Source organism: Alternaria viburni, assembly GCF_023758015.1.
Source record: "Alternaria viburni strain BMP 2772 chromosome Unknown scaffold_5, whole genome shotgun sequence".
NCBI classification, from domain to species: Eukaryota; Fungi; Ascomycota; class Dothideomycetes; order Pleosporales; family Pleosporaceae; genus Alternaria; species Alternaria viburni.
The window spans coordinates 786,354-805,575 of NW_026055774.1; the positions used below are offsets into that span (position 1 = coordinate 786,354).

The 19,222-nt window shown below is 52.1% G+C and overlaps 5 protein-coding genes across 5 annotated transcripts; 1 reads left to right on the forward strand and 4 right to left on the reverse strand.

Moving 5' to 3' along the window:
- Positions 1-233: 233 nt before the first annotated feature.
- Positions 234-3,155, reverse strand: J4E79_003136 (uncharacterized protein; the record flags this gene model as incomplete). The annotated part of the gene is made up of 3 exons (XM_049352032.1): positions 234-641; positions 701-1,951; positions 2,004-3,155. 3 exons carry the CDS (start codon positions 3,153-3,155, stop codon positions 234-236), a joined length of 2,811 nt encoding a protein of 936 aa, XP_049213503.1.
- Positions 3,156-3,853: 698 nt separating this feature from the next.
- Positions 3,854-6,079, reverse strand: J4E79_003137 (uncharacterized protein; the record flags this gene model as incomplete). Its single annotated transcript, XM_049352033.1, has 2 exons — positions 3,854-5,880; positions 5,932-6,079. The coding sequence occupies 2 exons, from the start codon at positions 6,077-6,079 to the stop codon at positions 3,854-3,856; spliced, it is 2,175 nt and encodes a 724-aa protein (XP_049213504.1).
- A 1,865-nt stretch (positions 6,080-7,944) lies between these two features.
- On the forward strand, positions 7,945-8,898 carry J4E79_003138 (uncharacterized protein; the record flags this gene model as incomplete). The annotated part of the gene is made up of 3 exons (XM_049352034.1): positions 7,945-8,314; positions 8,363-8,829; positions 8,884-8,898. The coding sequence occupies 3 exons, from the start codon at positions 7,945-7,947 to the stop codon at positions 8,896-8,898; spliced, it is 852 nt and encodes a 283-aa protein (XP_049213505.1).
- A 2,974-nt stretch (positions 8,899-11,872) lies between these two features.
- On the reverse strand, positions 11,873-13,725 carry J4E79_003139 (uncharacterized protein; the record flags this gene model as incomplete). The annotated part of the gene is made up of 4 exons (XM_049352035.1): positions 11,873-12,574; positions 12,633-13,054; positions 13,114-13,320; positions 13,383-13,725. The coding sequence occupies 4 exons, from the start codon at positions 13,723-13,725 to the stop codon at positions 11,873-11,875; spliced, it is 1,674 nt and encodes a 557-aa protein (XP_049213506.1).
- A 4,340-nt stretch (positions 13,726-18,065) lies between these two features.
- Positions 18,066-18,853, reverse strand: J4E79_003140 (uncharacterized protein; the record flags this gene model as incomplete). Its single annotated transcript, XM_049352036.1, has 2 exons — positions 18,066-18,540; positions 18,594-18,853. The coding sequence occupies 2 exons, from the start codon at positions 18,851-18,853 to the stop codon at positions 18,066-18,068; spliced, it is 735 nt and encodes a 244-aa protein (XP_049213507.1).
- Positions 18,854-19,222: the final 369 nt, after the last annotated feature.

A 19,222-nucleotide genomic window follows, 5' to 3' on the forward strand; every position in this document is an offset into this window, starting at 1 on the left:
CTTATAGCCTGCCATGGCGACTATATTGATAAATTGCCCAAGTAAGATAAAGTGAAGCAACAATGTGTTTGACAAAAGTTCATATCGCGGTAGGACATCTTCTAACATTAACCATTCACTCGCACCGTTCAAGCCCGAGGCTAACGTTTTGAACTGGTCTAGGACGCCACAACATACAAAGCAAAGAACATCAATTGCATATCAAACACACGTGGTCAACTACGAACTAGCCATCAATATCTCTCCACCAGAAACGCCCTCCGCTCAATCTCCCCCATCTCCCCCAACATCTTCGCTTCCTCACGCTTCATCTCCAGATACGCCCTCACAAACTTCTGATCCAACGCCTCATTAAGCGGGCCGTCTTCTCTCAGTGCCTCCACAGCCTCCTTCATGCTTCTAGGCATTTTCTTCGTCATACCAACCGCAGCGCGCATCTGCTCGTCCATGGTCGCAGGATTGGCCTGAATGTCCTGTTCCGGGAAGATGAGGTCGTTTGCAGCGAGACCGAGGAGGCCGGCGGCGAGAACGGCAGAGAGGGCGAAGTACATGTTTGCGAGACCGTCGATACAACGGAGTTCCCAGCGGCCGGGGGAGATGCGTCGAAGTGGTGTTTCGCGGTTTTGAGTGCCCCATGCTACCTGTGTACGCGTGTCAGTATGCATGTATTTAGTTTTGAGAGCGAGAAAAGGTGATTTACCCATGATCCGCCTGTCCAAGAGTTATCTGCTACACGTTCATAGCTGACCTCCTCTGGCATGGTGAATGCGCAAATAGCAGGGAGATGCTTCAACACGCCCCCGACGAAGAACTGCATGTCCCTCTCTGGCGGGTGCAAACTAACATGCGCGTGGGCAGCCGTGCCCATACCCTCGAAAGGCTTAGGGTGCAACGTGGCGCGCAGTCCATGCAGACTAGCTATCTGAGCAATGACCTGTCTGGCCTGGATAAGCGTGTCGATAGCGAGTAGAGGAGGATGAGGCGGAAGTACGAATTCGTACTGTCCCGGTCCGGATTCAGCATGGAATTGTTGCACTTCGATGCCCATTTCCTCGAGTGCAAGGACGATTTCGCTGAGGAAGGGGAGTTGCAGCCATTGTTCCGGTGTAAGGGTTCCCCACGCATGGGTCTTGGTCAAGGGTGAGTAGGGCTCAGTTTGGAAAGGGTTGGTGGAAGTGGAAGGGGGGTTTCGCGAGAGGAATGTGACTTCTATTTCGAAGCCGATGAGAAGGGATGTCGCGTAGTTGTATTGGAGATCGTTGATTAGCGTTTCCAGGTTGTTTCGTGGGTCTTCTGGAAGGGCAGATCCGTCTTCTGTGCGCCAGTAGCTGAGTACTGTTGCAGCGGGAAGGGGGTCTTTGTTGTGGGTTACACGGAGGGAACGTAGATCGGGTTCGACGTAGACTTGGCCCGTGGTGTTTACAACTGGGGTAAGGCGATCGTTCTGAAGAGTGCCCGTGTTTCCCTGTGATATGCCAATGCGTTCTCCTTCGATTATCATGCGTGTAAATCCCTTGATGGGAACAATGCGACTACGGATCGTGGCCATGTAATCAAGCCATTGCACGTAAATGAACTTCACTGCAGGGTTCCTTTCTCTAAAGTCTTCGAACAGCTGAACGTCGTATACGTGCGGCACCTTTGGCGGTGGAGGGAACGCCGGTTGCGTGTACGGAGAGACTGACCGACTGGCTGGTGTGTTGGAAGCTGAGAATCGGTTGGGAATGCCCATAGCGGGTGCTGGCGTCACCGCTGGAGACTGATAAGGTGAAGCTGTGGCAGGCTTTGGGTTGTAGGTAAGTTGTTTTGGATCCGCTTGTACTGTCTCATCGAATATAGCCTCGTAGCGCAGATCATACAGTACGTTGGAGTTGTTGAACATGATATCTTTCGTCATGCCAATAGCTTGGTGTGGGGTTATGTCGCCTTTTTGGATATACTCGCTGAGTAGCTGCAATTGTTAGCGTATAGGAATAGGCGTTTCGTCATCCCAGCGAACTCACCTGGAACCAAACTTCGCGAAACTGTAGATTGGCAAGCCAAAATGTCTCAGGGAACCAATGGCCATCAGATGAATATAACAGCTTGCTGCCAGGGACAAGCTCCATGGCTTGACGCAAGATCGCGGTCTGACCATCTCTACTGACCATTGGAAAGACCTCGCCGATGTCCAGGTACACATGTCGGTATACGGTTGCGAGGTAGCCGGCTTCGCGCGTATATGGATACGCTGAATGAAGGAGTACGAACGGCACCTGGGGGTAGTTCTCGATCAATGGCTGCAGGAAGGCTGGGTTTGACTCTAGGAGGCTGATATCATTGTCTCCAAGACCAGTATGGAGCTGAAATGGCTTCGCAAGAGAGTCACCATGTGGCAATTGCTCAGACAGGATTTCCAGTGTGCGCAACACGAGATAATCGTTCAGATGCTTCTTTTCGATACGGTAGTTGCGTTTGCGAATGCAACTCTTGACGTATCGTTCGAAAGGGTGTCCAACTGTCTTTGCAGCTTCTTCGTACTCTGGTTCGATATCAAGACCTGTTCGGTAACAGATGACAGATTTGAATCCGGCAACGTTTTCGTCCTCAACCGCATCTTGGATCTCACGCTCGAAGTCTTCGGTAAAATTCGTCCAGACCTGCGGCAGAAACTTGGTCTTGCCCAGATCGTCTTCTGATGCATCTCGCACAAGATTCTCCATCAAGCGCTCAGCGACCGTCTCGATGCGCACAATGCGCTTACTGGGTGCCTGGGTCCAACGATCATGGTCGTCGTAAGGAAAGACCTTCTCCGGTCCAGCGAGTCCATCATCGATGAGGAGTGCGTGAACGTTTTCGAAGCATCGTTGATGCAATCGTTCGGAGTTGCTCCGGATCCACTCAACTCTCTGTTCCAGAATGTCCTCCCAGTCCGCGTCCTCACCACATTCGTAAAGTCGGCGCAGCTGCTTAGCTGCTCGTAAATGGGGCAGTGATTTGAAGGTGTCTCGCAAAGCTCTTCCTTGAGCTTCCGTGGTTATGGTTTCAAAGGGAATCGTATCGGCCTGGTGAGGTAAAATGAGGTTGTGGGCATGATTGTCGATGATGGGATAGTTGTTGACGACATGTCGTAGTTGTTCAATAGTAGGCCTAGGTGGGGAGATAGTTCGGTCCATATCGACACAAGGCGCTAGCGGATCGCTTCAACTGTGAGTCGCTGTTTAGGTGCTGTAAATAGGTACTCAGATGCAGTTAATCTCGCGTTTGCGTGGAGGGGAGACTGCTTTGTATCGAGCGATGACGACAATCCGATGACGACCAATATAATATCACCAGAAAGAAGTCTGGAAAGTTGATGTCTTCGTGCTTTTGCGCATTACAGGCATGATCCAAGTCGAATGCGTTGTTCGTGAAGATGTGTTCCAAGGCCCGTCCGATGACGTCGGTGCAAGCGGAAACGCGAAATCTCGGACTCCAAGATTAGTACTCAGCGCATCGCAAAATGTTTACATAGGATATTGCTGTACTCAGCGTTGATGAGCGCGACAATGGAGGGCTGGGAGGAGGAGAGAAGAGTGATCCAATGAAAGTTATGACGAAGTGGGGCATATTTCCAAGGTTTGATCTCGTGAGCATCAGCAGCCGACCTCCAACGATGTGCTTCCTGCACTGACTAAACGGCCGCGACTATCACCTGAGCCCAAGTCAGAGTTTAGTAAAATCTAGATGCATGGGATGTAACTGTATAATTTCGCGTTGATGCCGCTTGCTGGTACAGAATTTGTACCAGCACCAAGCGTATCTCCGTCGTCTGTAACAACGTGCTTTCTATGGGGTATAAGTAATCAACTAGGCTTTTATTCCACAACAGGTTCTAATCCTCCTTGGATCCCAATAGATTCAACTGTTTCAACCTTCCCACCATGGCCTTCGCACCCCGATCACCACCAGCAGCATCATGAACCTCCTTGGCATGCTTGATCAGGTCCCCTCTCCAGCGATGGAAAGCACCTTCAATCTGCCTTGCTACTGTTTCACCTTCAACCCTGGCAACGAGTTGGCACACCCAAATCATTCTCCTTGCACTGACGAACCTGTGCTCCATCATGGGCCGGATAATAGCAGCTCGGACTACAGCTTTGGTAAACAGAGGACCGATTGGCAGAGAATGCGACTCAAGATAGTTGTATAGTTGGTTGATGGAGCGCCAGGTTGCGTTATGTGAACGGGTAGTAGCGATAGAGTAATGATGAGCTAATTGATGGACAAGCGCCGTGCGCTGAGAGAACGGTATGTCAGCAGTGAGGTTGGCGTAGGCTGGCGGCAGCGCATGGTAGTCCGAGGCGCGGTCCAGAATTGCGACAAATTCCCGACGGGCCTGTAGAGTTTCCATCTCTTCTTGATCGCTGACAAGCGTAGTCGAGATCGCTGGTCCGGCGAATTTGTTAAGAGAATCGGAGATGTATTGGCATGCACGTAATGTAGAGGCGTGCTGTTCGCGCTCCTGGACTGTCTGCAGGTTTGGTTGCTGTCGGAGAGTGGGCAACTCAGCGGCGAGACGGGTTTGTATGGCCTCTGGGTTATGTAGTGGAAATCGATACTTTTGTACAAGGTATTGAAATCGGCGCAGAGACCGAAGGCTGGCGTGGGATGTGAACGTATGGACAGCCATACTCATCATCGGCCCATATTGAATGGAAGCCTTCCGCATGCGCTTAAAGACCTTTATCACTTCGTCTTCCATTCTCAGTATGCCTTGCTGCTCCAGTGCAGAGGCCGCGTAGGCGTGTACGCACTGTAACCAACTGTCCTTGTACACACCATAGCCTGGCTGCTGTGCCGTACGGAACGCGAGAGCATAGAGTAATAGAAGTGGCCGCTTAGTACCCGTACGTTCGCTCTTGAATACATCCGCAGCCACCTCGGTGAAGGCGATTTGTGTGTAGGTGCTATTGGAACGGGTTGCATCGAATCGGGCGTCAAGGTTTCCAAGGACTGTCATCCACGCACGCGCACGGTGCCAGTACGTCTCAGCCGACAATCTTGTCTTCCTGACGCCTTGTATGAGGGACAGAGTCACCGATGAAACTAGCGACTGGAGTCGTTCTTCAGGCAGGAAGAAAAGTATTTCCTCGACAGCGTGGAGATAATTGTGAGAAGCGCGTGCAATCATCGACACGATGACTTGTTCTGCGTTGTCGAAATCGGCCAGCAGAGAACGTATCGCCTTTCGCAAGTTCGAAGCCTCGATCTTGTCCGCAAGTAAGCAAAGATCGCCTACAGCACTTTGGCCGGCTTCAGTAACGTAGGAACAGCTGCGAAGGGCTGACCGGATCAGTGTGAGTAGTTGGGTATCCTGTAATGAGCTTGTTGAATCTGCAGCTGATGTAGCGGCTTCTATCATCTTGGAATATACGCGGCGGTGGACACGGAAGGCATGCGGTAGATACGCGCCGGACGTTTCCAGACACTTGAGGAGGTCGAGACTCTCGGGTGTGTACGTGGGAGGTAGATTGAAAAACTTAAGGCCGGAAAGGATGCGCGTGTGATCCCAGCGGTTTTCGGTCAGATGCTTGACTACCATGACGTTGTAGACCCAATCGATATTGGTGGCTGGGCGACATGATATCCAGCTCTGATGTAGTAATCGGCCGCGTTCGGTACTGGACATAGTTCCAGCGTTTGCGATCTTTGTCTTGAAGTCGTCAAAATGCGCCTCAGGATCCAGCGCATCGACTGTGCATTCCCCTGGTCTGCTCAGATGTTTCTGCGGTTCATCTTGCGAAGTGTTCTGCGAGAAAGGGTATGGGGCACCGAATGCAGAAGCGGTAGTCGTCGAAGCTGCGTGCTCCGTGGATGTACGGTCGGGTTGCGTTATTGGTAAACTTGGAACATGCTGAGCTGCTGTCGATATTAGCTGAGTGTATGTGGAGAATGCGCTGCGCAACGTACGCGAAGTCAATGGCTCTGCATGGGTTTGTAAAGACGGTGCTTCGTATCTCCAAGTGGGCGGATCATCTTTGCGGAAGCCAAAAAGCGCACCGAGATTGAACAGTGGCGCAAAGTTTCCCTGAGGGTAGAAGCCCGCCGAGACAGTCATTCGGCGCTTTGCTGCCCTCCTCCTGGCCTCCAATGGCCCCGGAACGTGGCTGCCATGGCGCTTCTGTTGCGGGCACGAACTGGGGAAAAATCGATTGAGGGCGCCGGTGAGGAGGTCGTCAGAGATCCATATGTGCTGGGAGGAGGAAGACTGGAGCGATTGCACTGCTCGGCGACAGGCAACGGGCGGACGGCGCATTAAGCGTGGCTGGTCATCGGAGGCCCTGGTGAAGCTTGGTTCGATGCTGAGCACGCGTCCCGATCGGGAAGTGGAAGATGCACGTGACGTGGGTGACTAAGCGCATCATCACGAAATCGGAGGGGCCTTGGAATCCGGTAGCACTGCAGTCCGGCGGCGACTTGGCGCGACTTGCTACAAACCTGGGGAATCTTGACACGAGCATGAATCTTAGGACGAGCTTGCACGATGCGGCTGCGTCCCGCTCGTGTCTCAGGTCACCCAAGCATTTTGACATGTGTCTAACTCAGCCGTTGGAGGTTCTGTGTATGTGGCGCTGTATGGAGAGGCACAACGGTCACTGTTGAGATACTGGCCGCTTAATCACGATGCAGATGTCGTGCATGTTGCTTTTTCTCGGGCCAGAGTGCGTGCAACCTCCGCTATGCTCACCTCACATTTTTAAACTTTCATCGCGATTGTGTCGGGCCGCGCATGTCTAGACTGTGGTGTTCGCATTTCGGATAGAGCGGACAACGGCTTCCATGCTCCAGATTCCGGATGTTAGTTAAATGAGATTCCACATGGGAGACGCGACTCGACCGTGGCCGCGTCCCACTCCCGCCTTCCACGATGGTAGGCAGTCCCAACAGCGCAGTAGTGGAGCGCGAGAACGTTCTCGACCTGGCATCCATCGCAAAAAAGCATCGTGCGCGTCCTGAGTATCGCAACGTCAGCGACACCCTCTGGCCGAGCGCTTGAGTCGCTTTAGTGCCTGACCGCGCGGTCCTGGGTTAGCCTGCGACCACCCCTGCCGCCCCCCGGCAAGCATGAAACGCCGTGCGGCCAATGGCGGCGCTGTTCCTGGCACTAGTGGGCCGGCGCCTTGCCCAGCTAGGCCGACGTCGTGACAGGCTGTCGCGCACACGAGGCCCTGGGTGCATGCCGTGAAGGCAGGCGTGAAGACCGCGAGGATAGACTTTGGCGCAGGAGATGCGAGGGGAGCTGGAGGGCGCGCTGCAATTTAGAGGCATGCGCTGTCCAAAGTTACAGGGCGGGTGGGCTAAAGATGGCGGCAGTCAGACGCAGGCACAGGCTAATTGCCAAGGCTGGCTCCTGCTCCTGGCTGCATGCCTGCCTGTCCTAACTGGGGCGCACTCTCCTGTCCTCTCTTCACTGCGATCCACTCTCAGGGCCCGAGCCTCCTCTCGTTTGTCTGCTTCACGTTGTCAATCGTCGACACCCACAATCGTTTTATCGCATCACTACACTCTCTTTACCCAGAACCCATCTCCCGTCGATTCATTCCTTTTGCGTCACTCTACGGGGGTTCTCTCCAAGGGGCAGCCGACAAGTTTCATCGCCTCGACTTCTGCCACGACGCCCCCCGTTTCAACACCACCAGACGGCCCTGGGCATCGTTGATCGAGCCTCCAGTCCCAGTCCATCGCGCCTGTTGACGACTCCATCTCCGCCGCCATCCCCATATCCACTCAGCCTTACCTCCACGCCGAACCCCAACAACTCGCTCTCTCACCACCATCACCACCGCCGCCGACTCGGACCGCCCGACCCATCCACGCCCACAGGGCCTTGCATGTGTCGACGCCTCTGCATATAGCCCTCCGTGCGACACGCTGTCACCGCCGACCGACGCGCACCACTAACTAACCAAGCACATCACCACAATGGTCTACATCAGACTCGCCTCCGCCCTGGCCGCGGCCTCGATGGTCATGATGGCCGCTGCGGAAGAGAAGCCAACGCCAACATGGGCGACCGTCACGGACCCTATCACCACACCAACAAAGACCTTAGGAGCAAGTGCCATGGTGAGCATCGGTTGCTTCGAGACCGGAATCCCACTCGAGAACCACGGCTCTTTCAACTTCCAGTCGCCTGGTAACTGTCAACTCGTTTGCATTGAGCAAAACAAGCCCGTTATGGGTCTGTCGAACGGCGAGGAATGCTGGTGTGGTGACGAGATTCCCGCCAAAGAGTGGCAGATCAAGAACGAGACATGTGGCACCACGTGTAGCGGCGACAAGACATGGACCTGTAAGCTGACAACCTTCCCTTATTTCGCTCCCGACTGACAGCGCTTAGGTGGTGGAAAGGACAAATTATGGGTCGTTCTCACCGGAACAACTAGGAACCCAGTCGACTTTTACGAGCCCGAAGTAGAGAGCAGCAGCTCAGTAGCACCAAAGCCGTCGTCCGCTGCTCCGACATCAACCGGTGCCGCCCAGGCTTCGGCCACTCCATCTGCGGCGCCCGAAGAAGACAGCAAACCAAACACAATCGCCATCGCAGTGGGCGTAGTCGTCGGCATACTAGCCCTTGCCTCGATCATGTTCGGTGTATGGTTCTTGCTCCGCCGGAGACGTCAGCATCAAGCAGAAGAAGACTACCGTCGCAATGCCGCCAACGTAAATGCTTTCGTCAACGGCGGCAAGCTACACACCAGCAACTCGTCCATGAACGACTCGCGTCTGGACCCGAGCTTCGTCGACCGAAGGCAGAGCAACGGCAGTATTGCAGACAACGAGGACTACTCGAGGCGGATATTGAAGGTATGCGATCCACGATGCCGCCTGACGAAACGCCACTCACTGACACTCCATTAGGTTACCAACGTATAAGTGCCTCAAACAGGGCAATTGGCGCAACACGTGCGCTCTTCACGTCGACCCTCTCTCACGACTGGCGTCGCTGACGAACACCTCCATACCCTGACTACGCAACTACCTAATCTCCTTCACTACCATGTCTCGCACCACGGTGCGCGCAATCACGCTTTGACGACGAGAGTAAGAATCATCTTGCGATTTAGCCCGTTACTATTCAGTACACGACGGAACCACCATACCGTTGTGCAGACCAGCATTTGACGAGGATAAAGAAAGATTTGTGGCGGCTGCACCGAAGAATCTTTTCACCTCTCTTGTGTTATATCCAACCTTTTCTTGTTTCCTCAACTGGGCGTTTGTGGGGTGTTAGATACCGGGCAATTGAATGGGTCACTTATAACTCCATCCGGCGCACAAGAGCACCACGGTCGCTCTCTTGTCTTTGTTCTTTGTTTACGGACGGTAATTTCGTCCAAGCCATTCCTTTACCTGAGGGCATTAGTTCCTGTCCTGCCGCTCCCTATCCCCATGTGTGCTCCTCTTGCCTGTCGCCATGTAGCCACCCTGCCAACAAGCACCCCCCATTTTCTAGCTACTCTATCTACCACCTCCGCCAATCAAAATCAGTCACATTACATGATATGTCTACTGTGACACTCAAAGCAGACTTGCAAATACTCCTACAAACTTGGTGACTAACCGCCATTACGAGCATTATCCCCACAGCCACACAACCAACGTCATCAACATACCATGCTATTCAAGCTCTGTGCACCAGTTATTGCACATGGTTGTGTGTCACGCGAGCCCTCGCGATGCCCCAGCCTCCCCTAGCCACACTAGCCACACTAGCCCAACATTTTCAGCCTCAGCCTTGCACATCACCATTAAAGCGCTGTACAACTGCCACCAATGAAGAACCATCTCCCTTCCCCTCCCCATACTTTTGCGTCGATCACCCAGTTAATCACCACCCTTTTCGAGAAAGGCTCGAGGTCACGCGAATTGGGATTGAAACGCACCTACAACGCAGCGCAATGTTACCCAAGGCAAAATTGAAACCAAAGTGACCCAGACGAACTTGACCGCCTTTTTTCTCCGCACTTTGATGCGTGAAATTGCCTCGTGAAAGAGCCGACTCCGAGGTGCCCGTAGTCCAAGTGGCTGGGTACGGCAAAAGGTGGGGAAAGACTTCGGCGATTTCGGCCTCCCTTCTTGTTTCACCACCCCTCCTCCGTCCTTGCTCGTTTCCCTTTCGCTGTCGCCGTGAGGCTGAGAGTGCGGACCCGTGATCTCCCCGAGGGTATCGACAAATTTCCCGACCAGAGAGGGAAAGAAGGGTCGGTTTGTCTTGATGTTTTGACATGCGTGCTTTTTTGTTCTCGCACTTGCTTTGGCCTTGCAACGGGGATTGTGTGCGTCGGTGCGTTTGTTACATGTTGTGGGAAATGAAGGGCTTCGGCATTTGGAGAGCATGTGCGAAGGTCATGGCATCTGGGCGTTTGTGGGCTGAGAGCGAGGGTTCGTTATGCCGTTGATGCCGTTGCGGTTGATACTGACTCTCTCGTGCATATTGTGGCTCTCTTGTAAAGCCGAGGTGAGGATTCGGTGGTTTTTCTTTTTCCTTCGCTGCTTTGATGTGTCCTGGGGTCTGAAACGAAACTCAAGGCGCGGCGTTATGTGGTAGGCATTTTGGGAATTGGAAACGCGAATCCGAGCTTTCTAGATGTTTGGTATTGTTCGCTACCAGAGAGTTCGCTGGGTCGAAGCTAGGCTTGAAGTTGTACCCTGGAGGTGTTCGCTGGGTTTACGGTGACGGATTAGTACGGCAGACTATACTGTATGCTCCAAGGCTTGGTGTGGCTAAGAGTTGGAGAAGGAAAGCGTTGTTGTAGTCACCGGCAGCAGTGCCGACAGCTAAACCAGTGATGAAGGTCCGCAACAACGGCACCATGTATTGATGGTCTATTGCAGATAAAGGGTTGTTTAGTGAGCTATCATTCGATGAGGTGAGTACGATCGTAGAGCGTATACATCTAGTGTTGTCCAGTCAGGAAAGCTTTCATGTAGAGATTCGCTCATACGCAGAGCTTTGTTCGCTCTTCCTCATCTTATCCTAGGGTAGACAGCTAACTACCTAACCTTCTTTCGATGATTATGAAACAAACAGACTTTGCCATATGGTTGTGCAAGGAGAACAGGATGTTGAACTCCTCGCCGGTATCGACATGCCCTCCAGACTCGACATGCCGGTGAAAACGCTCGTCGAGTTTGCAGGAAGCGACAAGGATACCCTACTATTCGTTTCCTCACACCACACTGCTCCCCCGATCAACACTGTTCGTCACGAGTACAGCACCACGCTTACTCTCCGTAACATAAGTCAATACGTCTTGACGTCATACTAAGACGATTTGATCGTAACCTGGTAATAGGTGACGAGGGCTTAGTTCGGTCTTACTATCAGGCACGCAGGGATTGATGTCTATATAAAGCACCTACCTAGGAAGAGGAGTACCACCTACCCTACCGGGCCATATGACCGCACACCTCCGAGTGCTATCAAGCGGAGGTAATCACGGGGTGGATTGAATGTACAACAATAGAGCAGAGAGACCATATGACGCGCGTCTCTTTCTCTGTCGCGCATCCCTAGTACTTCGACCGAACCAGAGGATCAGTTATCGCTGTCTGGGTAACGAGATGCGTGGCACCACTATCGAGAAGCGCCTGGTTCACTACCTCGATATATCGCTCCATCAAACGCTTGACCTTTCCTTTGCTTCGGCTCTCGCTTTACTCATGCCTGCTATCTTGACCATCGCCCCTGATACAATGAGAACCCAAACAGGTCTGCAGCCCACATTAAGATAACAATGTGCAAAGTAGGTATTCTGACGCTGATGTGCCTCTTACCAACATATTCGGGATGCATGAGAGGCCCAATCAGACATTCTGATTATGACACCTGTTGCACAACTACTTCTTACAACTCGTCTTTGGCGTTCTCCTTGTCCTCACCCTCCATTTCAGCTGCTCGCCTCTTCTTCTCTCGTGCGCAGGCTTTCTGTTTGTTCGACTCTACTAATGCTTTCTTGTCGTCTTCTGGTAGACTAGCAGACTTGTCATTGGTCTTGGCCCTTGACTTCTTCTTGCTGTCTTGGTAGCGCTTCGCCATCAACTTGAATGTGAATGCGTGAGGACCGTATTTTGAAATGACGTCCGCTCGGTCCCACCATAAGTGAGATTCCGCCACCTTGATATTGACTTCGTTTCGCATCTTCTTGATACTCTTGATCTGTTCTTCGTTCATGCTTTTGCTGCGGGACATGAAGTTATCAATGGTAGAGTTGTTTAACGTCGGGATACTCAGAATCTTGCGAAGTGTGTTGTTGTCTGCGCCGTACTCCTCGATATCTTGAACTCGCACTATCAGCCCATTGGCGATCTGGAAAAGGTGTTTCGCTGAGCTAAGAAAGCCTTGCAGGTGTGCCGTTCCCCAGACCTTCACCATCGCGTAATCAATGGAACGCCCTTTAAGCGCATTGGCTCTCATCTTGTGGGTGACTACCCTGCCGCGGATACGGTTGAAATACTCAGGGTGCGGAACTGAGAACGCGATGCGTTTGATATTGTTGTCCTTGTTGTATTCGATCCAACACGGTGGCTTCTTGCTTGATTGGTACTCCTGTAGAAGTACGAAGTCAGTATGTGTCTCATGTGCAGTTCATACAGTTATAGCTTACATTGTTACCACCAGCAAACCATATTTGTTGGTGTTGAACATGGTCCGCGTCTAGATATGACAGATAGGTGTTGACCGCAGCTGCTCCGACAACTAGGGCGATCTTTGCCTGCGATCTTGCCAGCCATTCCTGGGCGACACACTGCCAGAACAATCTCAGGTTGGTGGGGATCTCGTCGACAACGTTGCCTAGCCCGTCGATGTTGTCTCGGTTGATGCGACGCGGGAATACGTCGACATGGAGGGCGCCGGTCGGTCGGACGGACTTGAGGTGCAGCCCCAACTTTGAACAAAGCATATTCATACACTGATTGGATAGGTCCATCGTCGTGCCGTAGGAGGCGTGTACCGTACTGCCATCTTTCGCTGTCGGATAGGATGACACTACGACCAGGCTGTCTTGGATGCTCCCTGTGTACTTGACTGCAAGGGCACAGTTAGTTCAGCCGCCTTTTAGATCCCAAGTACCAAAGAAAATTTACCTAGCTGATCCTCTGACATGTCCAACCACTTCGGCATATTGGTTCCGACAGGCAGCTTGATTGCTCGCTCAGCCTTGGCTCCCTCTTCCCACAACAGGTCCGACTCTTCGTACGTCGAGGGCCAACTCTTAGGCTCGCGCTCGTGGCGTGGTATGGTAAAGGGCGGCGAATTGTGTGTAGTAATCTGGGCTAAGAAGTCTTGGACATCTGCAAGCATAAAGTCAGTATGCCGGAGTACATCACATTTTGTACGAGTACGTGTAGCTTACCTTGCTGGCAAATGCCAGGGAGAAGCCGCTGGACGAGCGCCTCGATGTCGGTAGGGCTCAGGTCATCAAGTAGATCGTTGTCACTAACGGCACACCCCTTGAGTATACTAGGCACATGCTTCTCTTCTATGCCTGCGGTGATGTCGTCTTCTATAAGACTGGCATAGACGTTGATGCTAAAGTCGTTCTCTTCCTCGTCGTAAACTTCGGTAGGCGTCAATGTGTTGCTCTGCCGACGCGGTGTTCGAGCAGGTGTCCGAGCAGATGTCCGAGCAGGTGTCCGAGCGGGTGTTTGGGCAGGTGTTTGAGCGGGTGTTTGAGCAAGCTTCTTCTTTGGTGCCATTGTTGGACGTGTGATCGAGAGAGCGATGGAGCGGGGGCGTCAATGGGAAATGAGAGCTTGGTGATGCTTCACTGTCGGACGTGTGCTCGAGGGAGCGAGGGAGCGGGGGCGTCAATGGGAAATAAGAGCTTGGTGATGCTTCACTGTCGGACGTGTGTTCGAGGGAGCGAGGGAGCGGGGGCGTTGACAGGAAGTGAGACGCTCTCTTTGATAAGTGGGAGCTTGGTGAGGCTTGGTTGGTCAGACCCATGAGGCATGAGGAAGGAGCGCTGTCATCGAGCCCAACCATTTACCTCAGCATCCCGAGGTCCAGTTGGTCAGAACCGTGAGGCACGAGGAAGGAGCGCTGTTGTCGTGGCCTAACCATTTACCTCAGCATCCCGAGGTCCGGTTCGTTAGGACCGTGAGGCACGAGGAAGAAGCGCTGTTATCGTGGCCTAACTACTTACCTCAGCATTTAGTCAGTGAGTAGTATAATGCAGTCGCGATAGAACGTACACGCGGTACAATTCGAGACTTTGTAAATGTTCCCGCGCTAGCCTCGCCACTTGTGTTAGTAAGTTTGAGGCTGGCAGTAGCCGCGCCACAAATAAATAATGTTATAAGTTAAAACAATAGACTTACATTCATTAATATAAGACAAGACACTGTGCCAGAGTGGTTTAATAGGTGTGACTCGAAAGAGCTTGTCTCCATAAGATATCACAAATTGCAAATGCGCGCAGCACGGTTTCCACAAACGTAGTAATATAAGGAAGGAGAGACGAACGCTGCAGCAATAAGAGACTGTGGTAGTGAGTGGCTGCAGGCCTGCCAGACTGACGAAGGCTGCGGAGGCTATGCACTAAAAGCGAGAAGTGCGGAGGTGAGACACTGAAGACGGTAGAAGGAGGATGTGACGTTGGTGAGGTGTGGTTGGAGTGCGCTTGTTGATGGTATCCAATCTGTGGTTTTGGTAAGAGGCAGGAGGTAGGAGCGATGGCACCCACCATGGGTGGCTAGGATTTGTCTCGCGTTTGCTGCATACAAACTCGTGAAAGTTAACAACTAGGTAGTTCTCAAGTTGATGTATACGTCCACCTGAAGTGTTCTCAATAGTACTTTGGGCTTTTTGTCGTAATGCGACACGAATTGTAGCTACTCCCAGTGCTCCATTGTTCGTTTTTGGATCTGTTCCTAATAAGCAATGAAATCACGGCCGGGCAATGTTGACGAAAATTTTTGACAAGTCAAGGCGCTAGGAAGAGGTGCCGTGATGCGACAGAGGTGATTGGCTAGTAATCCGAGTGAGGGCTTATTTATTTGGTCATATCCATATCCTATAGTCAGCCGATCTGACAGGGCGTATGGGTCAAGCATCTCGCTAGGCGGCTAAGCATGTTGGCGAACCAGCTTGTCTATACCTTCTCTCGTCAGCTCGCAATTGAATGATGCTTGGGCGCCGCTCGTGGAGCAATATACGCTTCGAGCGATGGGCGAAGATCGCCTGGAGACTGGATCATCTGGCTGGATGACGCCCATGTCGACACTAGGTATGGCGTGTCTCTCCTGCACGACCTCGTTCACCGACTGGCCCAACAAGATCACTGCTGTGAAGCCATACGGCCGTAAGGAATTCCAGAGGATCATATATCAGGCGACAGTTGATGCGGTGAGTCTTGCAAACTACCTTCCCACTTCTCAAGAACTTTCATCTTCATACTATCCATACATCTGAATTCGCTTTCGAGACTTTCAATCCTGTAAGAGCACATCGTTCTTTGGGAAATAGTCGACAACCAGACGCGACGCAAACAGCATGAAGCTCGCCGCTACTGGGGCCATTGTGCTCTTCATTCGTTCGATCATGGGCGCAGGCTGTCCAGACGGCCAAGTTGGTGTTGGTACCGTACAGAGCTGCTTGATCGTCAAGTTCGTCCTTATCCATCCCAATCGCCAGGGTGCCTGGGCGAGACTACGAGCTGACTTGTATCTCTAGCAACATGTCGACTGAGTGCGGGGCGACACAGGGTGTCGTCTTTGGAGAAGGCAACTGCGACCAAGCCGATATCGAGAACATGTTCCAGGATGACGGATATTGTCAGCCTAGAACTTTCCTTCATGGCGCCAAGGTTTTCTGCGAAGACGATGACATGACCGTCACGTCTGTTGCATACAATCTAGCGACTTGGGGGAATTGCAAGAAGCAACATGTCGATTGTTCTGCTGGACCACTTCAGTACTTATATATTGATTACTGTTGCGAGAAGATGTAGGGCTGAATACCTCACTCAACTGTTGCCGTGGCCAAGGTACGGAAATTATGTACGCTAGCAAAGTGGCATCTGCCCACACAAGAAAATTGTACGAAGCTGACCTCGGGATGGTTTCTGTGGGTGTCGTCTGCTTGTTCATTCCCTTGGTCTTGTTAGCATAATGCAATCATATTCCCTTCATACAAAATTACCGAGATGTTTGATGATGCACCGGCTGTAACTAGCAATGGCGGTACATCACCCAAAACGAGGGTCGTGGTAAGTCTGTCGGGTACAGGGTGTTCTATGTCTTAGGCCCCCGCTATGAGCAGCTTACTGTAGGTAAGAGGCTTCGCCGTTGGCAAAGTTTGCGACAGTTGCACTCTCCCCGTAGGTCGCAAGCCTGTGCTAAGATCACCTGCCTCGCTCAACACGCGCGTATGTCTCCTCAAGCGTGTTGCAATGACTTCGTCAGCGAGCGATCCAAGCAGGCCTACTGTACCACTCGTGCGTCGCGTCGTCCTCCCTTTCGATAAAGATCAAAGCATGCGTTGTTGTGTTGACGCACCCGGCGAGGAGCTCGTGAGTAGCATGTGAATGCCGATCGCCCTCGCAAGGGACCAGGCTTACACCCCCGGAGTCTGGAAATCAGCATGCGATGACCCGAGGCAAAGAGAAGACGATGCGCATCAAAATCCTAGAGCATTAGCGGTGTGAAGAGATGGATGGTTGTGTTTGAACGCTGTGGAAGGATTGAAGTTGCGCACTGCGTGCGTCGGCCGAAGTGGGGTCTGTGAGCCCTCCAAGTCTCACATGACCAAAAATTGTGTTTTACCCCCACACCTAGGTATGAGCATTTGTTTGTGCTGGAATGAATGTTTTTGTATTGTAGAAGTGTTTGCATGTCTCAGATTCAAAATCGGTCAAGAAATGGTGGTTTTGTGCGCAAAAAATACCAATCCACTCCTTTTTCTCCACCACAACTATTACTACGCTTCAGTAGACTTTACAGGACCTTAAAAAGGGCAAAAAGAATGCGAAGCCGGCAGGATTCGAACTGAAAACGCTGTTAGTTGCTTGTCTTGTGGATGTGTAGTTGTGGAGAAGTGATTTCTTACCCTGCGCGCCCGAAGGCATATGATATCTATTCAAGCTGCTCTAAACGAACAGCTTATTCGAGTCATACCCATTAACCACTCTGGCACGACTCCTGTGGTTGTGATGATTGATGGAAGATAGCTCAGCAGCAAGATTTATATCCTTGTTCAAAAGTTGGTCACTGGGGACTTACTTGGGCAAATGGGACCACAGCGCAGCAAATACAACCTCACCTGGACTTGTCTAGACCACCAGACACATCCGAACGAACGGCTTCATTCATTGGCTAAGTGGTTCTTCAAACGCAGAATTTTGTTGGGTGGTGGGGCCGGCGCCCACCACGACCATGTCCGCTAACCGCCCATCTACCGGTGGAATGCGGCACAAGAAACCATCGTCACAACCATACACTGTCTTACATTCATAGACTACGGCGAACGCAACGCTGTTCAGAATGCTGCGAAAAGCGCAAGACTTTTAGATGCATGTAGCTCAGACATAGTTACAACTGTTTCAAACTCCTACCTAGGTATTAACTCTATCTCTTTGTGCTTTTGCATTTTCCTCCGTGAACGCGCCTAAAGTGGGGTACATGCAAGCCTCACTCACCGTTTACCGTTGTGCGACCAGCCCGTACATTTGCACAGCCCAGGCACGAGCGCATGACTGTAACGACTCATCACATCACGATCGCATACCAATTTTGTTCTCGGCGACACATTGATTGGATATTGCTACTCGGCCACCAGCGTTTTATCTCCCAATTTTACCCTTACAGTATGTACATAGAAGGTCGTAAAGATGCTCGCGAAAAGCCCCAAAGCCCAAGAATTACCTCCGACTGCGCACGCCCATCCAAATCACTCAGCGTCTTCTATCACCTCGTACAAGAAAAAAACTCGAACAGGCCTGCAGACTACATCAGGGTAAAATAAGCAAACTGTAAAACTTTGTGGCAATGTAGGCTCCACGGTGTTCAGTTTTTTTCTGGGTTGACGTGCTATTTCTCTAGCATTGGAGCTTCGCCGGACCAGGAATCTTGTAAGGCGTTCCGTTGCCCTTGGGCTGACCCTGGGCGTTGTAGATGCTGAGCTTGATACCCGCATCGTCCGCCCTGTAGGCACCAGGGAAGCTGACGGTACTGCCAATCTTGGATCCAGATCCCGAGACATTGATCTGCGCGCAGCCCATGTAGAATTGCGCACCGCCGGTCGAGCTCGCGCTGTGCAGGGCGATGAGTTCAGCCCTGAGAAGATATTGACCCGGAGCGACACAGGATGGCATCGTCATCTCCGTCCATCCGCCGCTGTTGATCATGCGGTCGACGCCCCAATTTCCAGAGCTGTCGAGACCGTCTTCGGCGACTTTGAACCATTGGAGACCAGAGGGGGACGCATTCGCGGCATTAGAGACCTTTGCCATGTAAAAGATGGCAGGCCCCTTGTGGGACTTCGCGATCGGATGGTCGGGGTCGTTTGAGCCTCTTCAAAAAGTTAGTGGTTTGCTGATGAAAAGATGGAGAATGGGACGACGTACTGTGCTCCGCCGACAATGTGGCCCCAGTTCACGCCGACTTTGTCTCCAGGCTTGACATCAATGACTTTGCCGGTAGAGGAAGCACCAGAGTTACAAGCAATATTTCCGTCATTGACATTGGTGATGGGGTTGTTGGAAGGGGCGACGCGGATACCGTTGCCTTGGCCCAAGTCCTGGCCGTTGATACGGACGCGCTGAGCGATAGTATGCGCTGACCCAAGAGCGGGTAGCAGGGCAACAGCAGCGGCGAAGAACCTCATCTTGAACGAAAGACTGATAGTGTAGATGTATTGGTCGAGTATCGAGGTGTAGATGCGGATGAGGTGCTGTCACTGGGTGTCGTGCCACTCCTTATATATCCCATCCTACTCCTACGCCCATTCCCGCGCGACCCTGGAGTATCAGCAGCATGACGCTCCTACCTGTCTATCATCCATCTCAGTCGCTGGGCTGCAATATAACAACGCCACACGCAAGCCTTCGCTAAAGAGCCTCCAAGATTTCTCCGTGCGCCCCAGACTTGTTTTCCACCACGGCAGAGGTGGCTGCTGTCGGTAGTCATGCAATGACACCAATGAGACCAGAGAGTTTTCCATTTACTCTACCGGTCATATATGCTGTTTCGCAAT